The sequence below is a fragment of the Podarcis pityusensis genome (genome assembly GCF_964106645.2).
Source record: "Podarcis pityusensis genome assembly, chromosome: 2".
In the NCBI taxonomy this organism is placed as follows: domain Eukaryota; kingdom Metazoa; phylum Chordata; class Lepidosauria; order Squamata; family Lacertidae; genus Podarcis; species Podarcis pityusensis.
Genome location: NC_138029.1, coordinates 100,661,108 through 100,673,345, shown reverse-complemented (window position 1 = coordinate 100,673,345; position 12,238 = coordinate 100,661,108). Strand labels below are relative to the sequence as shown.

General features: G+C 44.9%; 1 protein-coding gene across 5 annotated transcripts in view; it reads left to right on the top strand.

The window, feature by feature from the left end:
• SLC25A26 (solute carrier family 25 member 26) overlaps nt 1-12,238 on the top strand; it is a 123,425-nt gene that overhangs the window by 96,517 nt on the left and 14,670 nt on the right. For 4 of the 5 annotated variants that reach the window (XR_013983005.1, XM_080995907.1, XM_080995906.1 and 1 more), the window contains one exon: nt 2,810-2,879. Coding sequence is in view for 4 of the 5 variants with exons in the window: in XM_080995907.1 (XP_080852033.1) it covers nt 2,810-2,879 (70 nt within the window). In the remaining variant the exon portion in view is untranslated. Of the gene's footprint in view, nt 1-2,809; nt 3,208-12,238 lie in introns of those variants that run through there. The other variant, XM_080995904.1, reaches the window with a different exon arrangement.

Below are 12,238 nucleotides of genomic sequence, written 5' to 3'. Positions count from 1 at the left end.
TTCTTCCTTCTGGACAAATCAGCTGAGTTTCCATAGTTAAAACTACAGTCCATAAAATATTTCCGGGTATATTTCAAAGTTCCTCCAATTCCAAAGGCCCCCAAAACTTGAATCTCCTCCAGGCCCGAGTCCATGCCCCAAAAGTTAGTTAGTCCCTGCATAGAGGGCTCTTTCCAACTTTCCTTCTTTAATCTAAACCGGGATCCATTCCTCGGAGTCTGACTTTTCCTGGATTCAATCATAGAAGGCCTCAACTTATAATCTCCAATTTGCTTCTGTAAATCCACAGATCTCACTTGTATTTTTTTATGTTGAACAACAGCTGCATTCTCCTTCTCCTTCTCCTCCTTCTCCTCCACCATTTGTCCTGCCAAAATGGGTTCCTGTACCAAGTCCTGAATTATTTCTGTTAGTGTTCGCTTTTTGACTCAGGTTGGTCACTTTCTGTTCCAAATTATCAACTTTAAAAGTCATGTCATCCGTCTTCTTGTGAAGCTGTCCCAGCGAACAGCTTATCTTACATAAAACAGTCACAATGGCTTCTCCTATCAACATTTTTAAATAGCCCAAGGTCACTCTCTGGTTCCCAAACTCCTTTTCTGCAGGTGGAAATTCCCCAGTTACAGTCCTGTTACAGTTTCAAAAGCTCCCTCTAGAGGGAAACAGTTTCCACTTGTATCAGTTCTTTTAAACACAATTTCAAACATTAAAGATAAAATTTCAGTTACTTTTCCTCTTTTTTTTTTTAAACGCAGAAAGGGGCAATGGAAACAGTATCTTACTCTTGTTTAGCTAACTGTCAAATCCGTTCTGTTAAAAGCACTCTCTTCAATCATCACCTGGCAGCCCGTTCCCAGGTTCAGAGCAGTGGTGATCTGATTTCTTCACTCTCTCCTGCAGGCTCACTAGATCCAAAATTTCCCCCTCTTCTCCTGCTTCCCAAGGGGGTTTGTAACTTTAAACCGGTGGAAATTCAATCCTTTGCCAAGAACTTTAAAAGGCTTTACTTGTAACGACTTTGCTTCAGTCTATTTATAAAAATGGAAGGCGGACTTCCTGTTTGTGACCTCCCGCTTCAGTGCCGAATTAAAGCATTTAAAAATCCAATTTTCCGATTTACTCACAAGTAGTTGTTTGAAATCCAATTGTCCACAGGAAAAAGTCAGCGCTCTCCGGCAACAGCAATGCGGCTTCACTCCGTGAAAAAAGCAGTCGATTCAAAGCACCGCGCCACTCACCCCACGTCGCTCCGGATCCCCAAAACAGGGTTTCCCCGCGAGTAGGGGAGGTGCAAAGGTGCCAGCCGAATCCCACGTCCACAGGCTTCTCCCGCCTGTGGTTTTTAATGGGTCTCCGCCTCGCCGTGGCGGTTCAGACCCTATTTTTCGCGGAGCGGGTTCCTCCCGATCGGAGGAAATCCGCCATTGCCAGAGGCGCCAACCCGGAAGTCATTTAGACATGTTTCAAGTAGTTGCCATACACCTTAGTCATGGGTAGCCTAGTGCTTACAGTTTAGCACAGGGAACTTTGAGCCCAACTCCAGATAGAGGCATGCTTCCATCCATGAGTGTTTGTGCTTTTTTCTTCAGCTGTGGAGCAAGCTCTACTTCAGCATACCTTTGCTTTTTCCAACTAACGCAGTACAGTGGTACCTCGGGTTACATACGCTTCAGGTTACATACACTTCAGGTTACAGACTCCGCTAACCCAGAAATAGTGCTTCAGGTTAAGAACTTTGCTTCAGGATGAGAACAGAAATCGTGCTCTGGCGGTGCGGCAGCAGCAGGAGGCCCCATTAGCTAAAGCGGTGCTTCAGGTTAAGAACAGTTTCAGGTTAAGAACGGACTCCGGAACGAATTAAGTACTTAACCCAAGGTACGACTGTACTTGATTAAAGATTTTGCACCCTTTCCCTTTAAAACAATTTAAAAATCAACCATTGTTCTTCATGATTGGCACAAGGGCCAGACAATCATTTCTATGCGCAGCCGTCCGGGGGCATGGGGAGCAGGGGGAAGTTGTTTCACAGTTGTTACAAGGGGCAGCCCATTGATACTCTGCACAGCCGGCAATCAGATTAGAAGTTTCTGTCTAAAATGGGGGGGTAGGGGTAGAGTATAGATCCACTGCTAAAAGAAATGTACTTCTCTGCTCCGCTAAACTGGGTTCAAAACATAGCTGCAAGCTCAAAGGGTTGCCTCGGTCATACTTCTACATCTGTAAAATGGGAGTGTTAGTGACCTACGTCGTAAGTCAGTAAGGCCACTTTTGTTAGTGGTACCTGTGTTGTTCACCTTGGTTTCAAGACTGGGCAATTTAGCAGTGGGTGACAAAATGCTGTTGCTGCTACCCCTCTCAGCAGCTTTAGGACACAAAGTTTAGTATGAAGTAACACAAAGGGAAGCCATTTGGAAATGGTTTTTGTTTGGCATGTACATATGGATTGGAACTCACTCCTGATATTTTTCCAGGGTTCTTTTTGCATTGCTTTATCTTCCCAAGAGGAAGAAAGATTCAGGCTGTATCTGTAAAATTGCATTGCTCCAGGCTGAAATGAATATGTACTTAACTCTCTGCAAACATGCCTTCGCTCTTGCTGTTTCATTTATCTTTCCCAGACCGTCTACTTTTTTTTGAGCACATAAGGTCCTTCAGTATGTGTATGTGACTTATTACATAATTGAAAATGCCACAAACAGCTCTTTAAAACTCCTGTTTCCACCCCCCCCCAAGTTAACGAGGAAGAGGAAGACCGGGCAGATATACTAATTTTTAATAACTTTTCCCTCTCCTATCTCTTTAAACACAGGATCTCTGGTCATGGAAGCAAGGACACGTGGTCGATTCTTGGCAGTCTGCAGTCTGTGGAGCTTTTGCAGGTGCAAAGGATTATATGTTATCCTGGGAAATGCTAAAGAAGAAAGGAAGGGAGGAGGGAAAATGTGCAAATCTATTAAGGCGAGCAGCACAGCAGCATTCTTTTATAATTCCAGTTTGTTTAGAGCAAAGAAAATGGATCTTACTGTGCGTGGAAGAGGGGGAAAGAAAGGGAAGCAAAAAAAAAGGTGAGGTTAGGGAACCCAGGAAAGGGTGTCTATTTGAAAGACAGCCAATTTGTTTTTAACAAATTTCTGTTATTGAACAAACAGTCCCTGTCAGTCAAGCTCTGGGATTATCCAGAGGTTGAGTTGTAAAACCCTCGGCGCGAAGAGACTGCGTTTGGGAGCGGGTTTGTGCAGCTGTCTGCCCTGAGCTCCTCTTGAGGGTTTTCAATAAGGGCCCATGATTCACTGTTCATGTGACAGCTCTGACAGCACTCTAGATTAAGTAGAGTCAGGAGAACAGAATGTCTAAATGCAGCAGCCTGCAGGCGGAAACTTTCCACGGAGGAGAACCGGAGGCTGAAACATCTGGGCAGTCTCCGGACACTATCCCTGGAATGAAGAGTGGCGGGACGTGCTCTTGGACGATTTATTGCAAAACAAGCTGGAAGTTAATTGAATTCTTAAAGAGCCACCTTGCCTTATTCTAACAGCCTGCTTTAAAATAACTTCCTTTAAGATGTCACAAGTGGCTCATCCCACACGTCTGACAAGGAGCAGGGAGGGGGAGCTTAATGGTCTGATAGAAATCTCAGGTTAGTGGCTGCTAAGGGTGGAGTGGCAAAAATCATCTTTCCAGAGTGTGTACAGTGCGAGGGTCCAAAGTGGTCATGGTGAATGGCAAATTGTGAATAGGAGTTACATTGGCACTTTTGGATTGGCCCAAAATAAAGTAGACACCATTAAATACACACACACACACACACACACACACACACACACACACATATATATATATGCCTGTTTATGACAAATTTAAAAATAAAAGGTTGTCTCTTTCCAAGGTGTCAGGGAACTGCCATCGGAAGGAAGGGAGGTGGAAGGGCTCACACAGGTTGGGAGAGACTCAGCAGCTGAAGAGGGAACCAGTAGGGGGAGAGGAGCTGAGCTGAGGGAAAGTGAGCTGGAGGGATGGCTCAGAGACACTTCCAGCGAAAACAGTGGGGAGGTTTCAGGACCTCCTGTAGGGACACCCACTCCTCGCCGGAAACTGTCACGCAGAGAGTCCAGAAGACGTGTTTCCGTTAAGGAGCTTTTATGTTGGAAGCGATTCCGAAAGCAACCACTGTCGGAATCTGCCAGCGACTGACGGAGCCATGTTTAAGGGGCTCCGTTACAGACAGAGGTTTGCAAACTTGACCAAACTCTGAGGGACTTGGATTTTACGCACAAGCAGCTCTTCGTCCCATCACACAAGGTATGCAGTGGAACCATGGAAATAGCCATTTAAACGAGTTGGTAACCTACCCATACAGTTTAGGACAACATGTGGCAGCCTATTTTAGAAAATCCCTCGTCTTTCTATCCGTTCCCCATGGTATTGCAGTAAAAGGTAAAGGTATCCGTGACCATTAGGTCCAGTTGCAGACGACTCTGGAGTTGTGTGGTCATCTCGCTCTATAGGCCGAGGGAGCTGGCGTTTGTCAGCAGACAGCTTCCGGGTCATGTGGCCAGCATACTAAGCTGCTTCTGGCAAACCAGAGCAGCGCACGGAAATGCCGTTTACCTTCCCGCCAGAGCGGTCCCTATTTATCTACTTGCACTTTGACATGCTTTCAAACTGCTAGGTTGGCAGGAGCAGGGACCGAGCAATGGGAGCTCGCCCCATCATGGGAATTCGAACTGCCAACCTTCTAATCGGCAAGCCGATTAGACCACAGCGCCACTTGCATCCCCTTGGTATTACAGTATTTCATTCCAAATCCTTATTGTTGCTGCTTCTGTATACTCAGACCTCATTCCTGTGGTGCTCTACTTTAAAGTGGACATATGTCTTATTGAAATTAGAAGGCCTTCTTTCCTTATTAACATGTTTAGAATCACAGTGTCTGTGCTTTGTTTCCTGCAGTCAAGTCGTCCCTTTATTCCACTTCTTGAACCCTCCTGCTTATCCAGCTGTCATGGTGTCTTGCATCCAGGAATGCTAGGCCCCCCTTTCTGCTTCGAACCATTGCCACCACCGTCTGCTTTATTTCCAATTTCTTCAGTGCATTCAGGTTACCTACTACGTGTGACACCTCTATTTGGGCAGTTCTACTTGTTGTTGGTAGCTACATGCCCTTTTAGTTATTGCCACTTCGATTCCCTTCTTTCCACTTAATAATTATTGGGATTGCCCCTGAAAACAGCCACCTTTGTACTTGTTTAAAGGTAAAGGTAAAGGACCCCTGACAGTTAAGTCCAGTCGTGAATGACTCTGGGGTTGTGGCGCTCATCTTGCTTTACTGGCCAAGGGAGCCGATGCTTGTCCGCAGTTTTTCTGGGTCATGTGGCCAGCATGACTAAGCTGCTTTTGGCGAAACCATAGCAGCGCATGGAAACGCTGTTTCCTTCCCGCCGAAGCACTACCTATTTATCTACTTGCACTTTGGCGTGCTTTCGAACTGCTAGGTTGGCAGGAGCTGGGACCGAGCCATGGGAACTCACCCTGTCACGGGGATTTGAATCACCAACCTTCCGATCGGCAAGCCCTAGGCTCAGTGGTTTAGACCATATCGCCCGCCACGTCCCTTTGTACTTGTTTATAGTCATATTAATATCAGTTCACTTGGTTCTGCTGGGTTTTTTGTGTTTTTTGTTTGGCCTTAGTATTGTGTCGTTTCCACTGGAGCAACTCCACTAGTGTTTGCAGGCATTTGAAAGTAGGTGATCTGTGAAACAGTTCTCAATTTTTGGGTGTCTGTGTGGATGACATTTTTTGAGATTTCCTCCACAACCTCAAAAACTAGAGTAAATATGTCTTGGGTCTGAGTTGCTTGGATGATCAGATGATATATTCAGACATTATATACTGAATTGCGCTTGGAATCATTAGCAGTAGTATTCATGTGCTTTCTTGTGTGGCATATAATTGCCTAGAAAGAACCATCCTCTGTAAATAGACACTGGTGTATGGTCATAGCTCAGCATGACATGTGGAGTGATGGCCTAGGGGTATTCTGGGCCCCTTCTGTGAATTTTCAGCTTTCATTGAAAGAAAAAGGTATTTAGTTCTGTTACTTGGAAAGATATAAGGAAAATTCTACAGGTAATGTTTTACCTGTTTGCTTTCCACATCCTGACCAGCACTAGGCATTTCACATTTGTTAAATAACATCAAATGTCACCAATATTTCAGGCAATAAAATTATGTTAAATGTAACCTCAAGCCTCAGCTTTCATTCTGATTTTGTTTCAAGGCTCTGCCATTATTTTCTGGTCTCAGAAGTGGGGAAAGGAACATTTTTGGCTGTCATTTTGCATTACGCCTGCCATTTTGAAACCAGACCACATGCTGAATATTCTGTAGCACTTTCCCAAGCCTATAGGATCAGCAAACCGTTTCAGTATGATTTTTGTTGATAGTCTCCTTGCAAACCCATGGATGATTGGATACCGTTCTGACCATTTTCCATTGACGCCACACTCCCCCAATATGCTTTCTCACTATAAATATCTGGCTAAGGACCTTTGAGATTTTGTAAGGGCTTCCCGGTACGTCTTGTGGAAAGTGCTGTGTTATGTGCATGAAGTTGTGTAGATGTTACTTTCTTAAAGGTTAGCTGGGAGGCAGGCATCACCTGTGCTCTCTGCCAGAATGCTGTGGCCCCAGCAGCTGTCCATGGATTCCAGGTGCTGGATCTGGCCATAGCCTTCCTGGTTGGCACGTAAATCAGGGCGTGTTTGGTGTGGGGTTGGCTTCTTTTAACGCCAAATGAGATGTGCTGGCAATGGGAACTCAATCATCCCCCAGGTTATCTTCTCAAGCCTCCACAAATTCAGGCACTGTCCTAGCTGCAGTTCCAGAACTGGACCAATTTGAAGCCTGAAATGGTGGGGGGGGGTGAGGGATTGCTTTAAGGTGGGAGAACGGAGAGGCAGTGCTCTGTTCCTCTCTTGATGCAGAAACAGACCCCTTGCTTTATGTGACTCTCCTGCCCACGTCTAGCTTTGCCATACTCTAAATCTAGAATTTGTACCCATAGGCTCAGAGACAGTGCTCTCTTGACTTCCAGTGCAAGGGCTGTGGCGTTAATGTAAGAGTGAGAATCATGGATGTGCAAAATGAAATCCGGCGCAGCAGTTGCACTGGTGGAAGCTAGGTGTGCAATGGGACATAGCAATCTGATGCACAATGAGCCACAAGAACGACCCCGGCTTCCTGCTCCTTCTTTTACACAGGCCATTCAGCTAGTGCGACTAGTACAGTGTTGAGGGGACTTCAGCATTAGAGGTGCTTTGAATTCCTCCCTAACAGACTTGCTATGTCCCCCTCAGGATTAACTTGACCTGTTGGTTTCCTACTGCTTACACAAGACAAAGAAGTGCTACCAAGCTGGGAGCATGGTATGACCTGGGTGGACAGTCCTTTCTGGATTTGAAATGCTGCCTTTCAAAATTACCGGTACTTCCTGAAGCAGTTGGAATGTATATTAATGATTGCTTAGCAACAAGCCAGATTCCCCACCTATCTCCACTTTCATGTCCCCCTGGAACAAAGTCCAGACTGTCCCAATCTTTTCATATGTTTTGGAAGACGGGGGTGGGGGGCTCCTTTGTTTTGTTTTGTTTTGTTTTGTTTTAGTTGGGTTAGATCCTTGTTGATCCCCTTTTCCCCTCTGACACATCCAGCTCCTTCAAACGCAACATGTCTATAGCATTTGTGGAGAGGAAAAGTGCGTACACCCGCACGCCAGTATAAAACCATACGTAAACATTATGGTTTATAAGCATAAAGTAAGTCAAACCATTGCGTGAGAGTTATTTACATTTATCACCATGTTGCAGGTCTCTTGGAAGGAAAATAAAAGTTTATAAGCCCAAGCCGCTAGCCAATCCTTAATCACGGCTATGTTGCCAATACCACAAAGGCTGTATTCAGACACTATAACTGTCTGAGACTCCCTAGCTGCTCATGTTCTTTGCGTTACCACAAAATTTACTTAAAGCCTTTTAGAGGTCAGAGGAGAGAAAAAACATTAAACACGATAAACACAGCCTTCTGTTTTGAACTGTTGTGTTAACCAAGAAAAAATACTGGATCCTTTCCCCGCCCCCTAATCGTAATGTTGTCTACTTGGCAAAGGGAAAACAAACATTAGTGTTAAGTTAAATGGCCAACACTATATTTTTGTTTAAATGCTTGCAAAATTGCAGTGGTGGTTGAAGTAAACTTTCTACGGTGCTTTACAGCGCAGTGCTAACCGTGTCTACTCAGAAGTGTGTCCCATTGAATTTAATGGGGCTTGCTCCCAGGTGAGTGGGGTTTCGATAGCAGCCTCAGCTGTTTGCAATGTATTTCATGGGGCCAGCTGATTATCTTTGCTCACGGGTCTAGGAATACAGCACATCTTCTCTAAAGCCATAAACTAAAAGACCTCAAATGTTGTGACTTTCTCTCTTCTATGCTCTGCCTGTGAATGGTCAGCAGCAACTCACTGCTGCTGGTGAGAGACCTTTGTCTTATACAGTAAGGGAATTGTTTTGTTTACTTGCTGAAGGAAGTCAGCATATTTTGAAATACTGTTTTCCCAGAGGGTTTTGTTTTGGTACTCTGTCCTTGGCATTAGGCAGCTTAACAGGTGGGGGTGATTGATTCAGTCCATCTTGGCATATCTTACAGTGCACAAGATCTGTGGCGTTACTTTGATGCATTTGGAGAAATTACCGTGTTAAAACCTTTTGTCTTCCCTGCTTCGTGCTGCCATCTGCCTTTATTAATCACTGGCATCTTTGTCGAGGCAAAAATATATCGGAAGTGAAGACTGCGAACCGTACAATGCTAGCGAAGGCTTTTTTGTGCAATAAACCTGGACAGCTGCCTTGGTTTCCCTTTCTGATCTAATTAGCTCTGACAAGTTTACAGTGCTGCGTTTTGAAAGTCTCCTTGCCCATACAAGGTATAAAGGCAATGATGAAATCTTCTTTTAGAACTGACTCTTTACAGATGCCCAAGACGGTTCTTCCAAACCTAAATTGGTTAAATCATTGCAGATGAAATGCCCCATCCTGAGATTTCTTCCTTCTGTTATGAGTTGAATCTTCCTTTTATAGACTAGCCATATCTGCTGACTAACTGATTGCATGTCCCAAGGATGCCATGCAGCTATTCTTATGGAATGTGAGCTTTCAGTCTGATCTACAACCAGTGCAGGTGGAGATATTGCTCTGCTCTCGTTCTAGGAATCTCAAAAGAGTGGGGTGTCTCAAAGTTTGGGGTGTATCTCCTTTCAAGCTACACTGTGGCGTGGTGTCAGGTGTCCTGACAGAGTCTGCTCAGGAAGACAGACAGGTTATGCATAAGATTTCGGGGGGAGGAGACCCTCCTTACCTAGAATTGTTGTTCCTTGGTTTTCTCCCCCCACCATATGTTTTTATTACAATATTTTTCATGAGTAACAAAAGTACATACATTCACTTTGAGACATTATCGTTATCGGCAATATGGGGTTGAGGCGGAAAGAGAAGTGTGGAGAGTGAGGGGAGGAACTAGTAAAAAAGGGGTGGGGAGACAGTAATCTTTCATTGTTTTACATTATATATGAGTGGATCTTTTGTGTCAGCAACACACGAGTAGCAGTGTTAGAAAATGAGATATGAAAGCTAGGAGCTAAATGGCACGTTAAACCTAGGTTATGGGTGCAACGATGGAATGTCTAGGTGGGCTTTTTTAATAAGAAGAATACAAAGCTGAAAATGAATGAACTAAAACATTATGTTCATTTTTCACGTGCTCTAGTCCTTCCCCTGCCCACCCCCCTAATATTCTTAAGATAGTCTTTTCTCCAGTCTTCAGAGAGTGGATGGAAGCGGGGAGGCAGAAAAAGCTCCTCCTTTCCTTCCACTCTGCAGTTTAAATCTGAAATCTTAGGCACAGTTCTGCACCCAGAGCTCAGAAACTGCTCACGCTAATGAAATTCCCTGTCGCAAAATGCGTCTAGAAAAATGGGAGTTTCGAACACTGGTGGGTAGGTATTTTATTTTTGCTGGTGAAGTGAGAGACCAGAGGGCCCAGGGCATGGTTGGTTGTAGTTAATTGGTTGCAGTGTGATTTGTATGTTGATTCCAGATGGGTGGAATTTCCTTCAGATTATGGCAATCTGTTAATAATTAAGTATATGATACCTTGACATTAGCTGATAATTTTTCAGTATGTTTGTTCTTCTGGTTTGTTGATCTACCAAAGGCTCTCTTCGTTTCTGTGATCATTGGTGTCTTTTTGAGCTCACCTTTTGCTGCCATCTTGCTTACGGTCACGTAGGGATCTGATGGAAACTCTGAAGTGCCAATCCGCTCCTTTCACTGCAGAATCTAGAATTAGTGCATATTCTCCGATGTGCAGATGTCACTGCTCAGTATCCACAGTCCCTCAGGGGTGGAATCTGCTGTGCCAAGAGCCGTGGTGGTGCTGGCTGCAATTCTGCACTGTATGCCCAGCACAGCGAAACAGTTGGGTCACACCAGTGCATGGTTATTGCAACACTTGGTGGCCCCACTGCTGCCATGTTCTGAAGTCAAAGCAAGGGGCAAAACAAAATACGCCGTCATTTTACAATGCCACTTCCTCTGAAGTCATACCTTGAGTGCAGTTGGTGGGAAATGCTGGTCTCTCTCTTCCACATCCGCTGGCTAGTTAAATTACAATACTTGCATACTGTGATTCCTCCAGTTTCTGTTTATAACATGAAGACTGGGAGCAGTACCCAACTAAGTAACTGTCCACTGGCCCTACACCACCCCCAAATCTGCACAGTGCGGGTTAGGGGAACCCCCAGAACATCTTTAGGGGACATTCAGCTAAGTAGAGAGCAGATAATGTTTTGCTGTGCAAGGAGAAATTCTTGCACTGGCAGATTGTTCCCCTTAGCAGTACTTTGAATACAACCCCAGGAACTGGTGATTGTGGACTTATTGTCAGTTCCCTGATCCTCTGATACACGTAAACTGGATTATCCGCAGCGTCATGGAAACCCAGGGTCTGAGCTCAGTTGACCATGTTCCATGCATGTTGGCTACATGAGCTGCATTTCGTTGCTCCGTACAGTTTGTTTTACCTGTTTGAAGGTGGAAACTTGAGTGTATGAAGCTTGCAAGACCAGGAACCCTTCCAGGTTTGCTCAAAGCCTAGTTCGGGTTGAAAAATGCTTTTCAATCACTTCCAGATTTAAATATCTGTCTCCTGCCTACACTTTGGAAAAGAACAAGCTTTCTATATTCCATAAAACTGGGAGGAAAAGACAACTATTTATAGCTACTTCCCAAGACAATGCTCTGGGCTGGACCTTTTGGAACATGTACTCTGACCTTGGCTCTGAGTTTTCTGCACACTCCTTAGAAAGGATCTCGCTTTTTTAACCTCTCACTGCTTTTCTCCTCTATCCTTTTGTTCATTACCTCTCGCCCGTTTAATAGCTTGCGCTTTGGTACCGCACTGCTTGGGTGACACAGCCAAGAATTCATCCCCTTGGTTCTGAACATCCTGGCATGCATTACGTTACCTTTGGTTTGGGAGAGGTGGTGCTATTGCTGTGGGAGAAACAACCCACTTCTCTCGGCACTGTGTTGTTTCTTGCAGCCAGAAGCGTGATCTGTGTTCCTGGCATCATGCTACATGTTTTTTATGGGAAGGGCTCAGGACCGCAATACCTCAAGGGCTCCTCTTTCCATATGAACTTACTCAGACCCTGAGATCATCTTCTGTGGCCCTTCTTCTTGTGTCTCCTCCATGAGTGGTCTGGAGGGCATCAACACAAGAACAGGCCTTTTCTGTGGTGGCTCCCTGTTTGTGGAATGCTCTCCCCAGGGAGGTTCATCTGGAACCTTCATTATACATCTTTAGGCACAAGGCAAAAATGTTTCTAAGATGGGCTTGATGTAATGTGTTCTCTGCCTCTCCACAGCTTCTGGGGTTAGCCTAGCTGTATGGGTGGCTGCAGTGGTTAAATCTCTGGTTGCCACAGGCTCTTCTCCTTTCCTAGAAGTTTATGCCTCCTGTTTATGCTCTCCTGTGCCCCACCCAGAGGGGACCTGCCTCACTGCTGTTTTTCTTTCAACACATCCAGTTGTGTCAGGAGCAAAGCAGCAGTAAATCACACTGAACACATTAGAGTTAACTCTTTATTAGCAAAAACAGAATCTGGACAGAAGTGCCAGGCCTA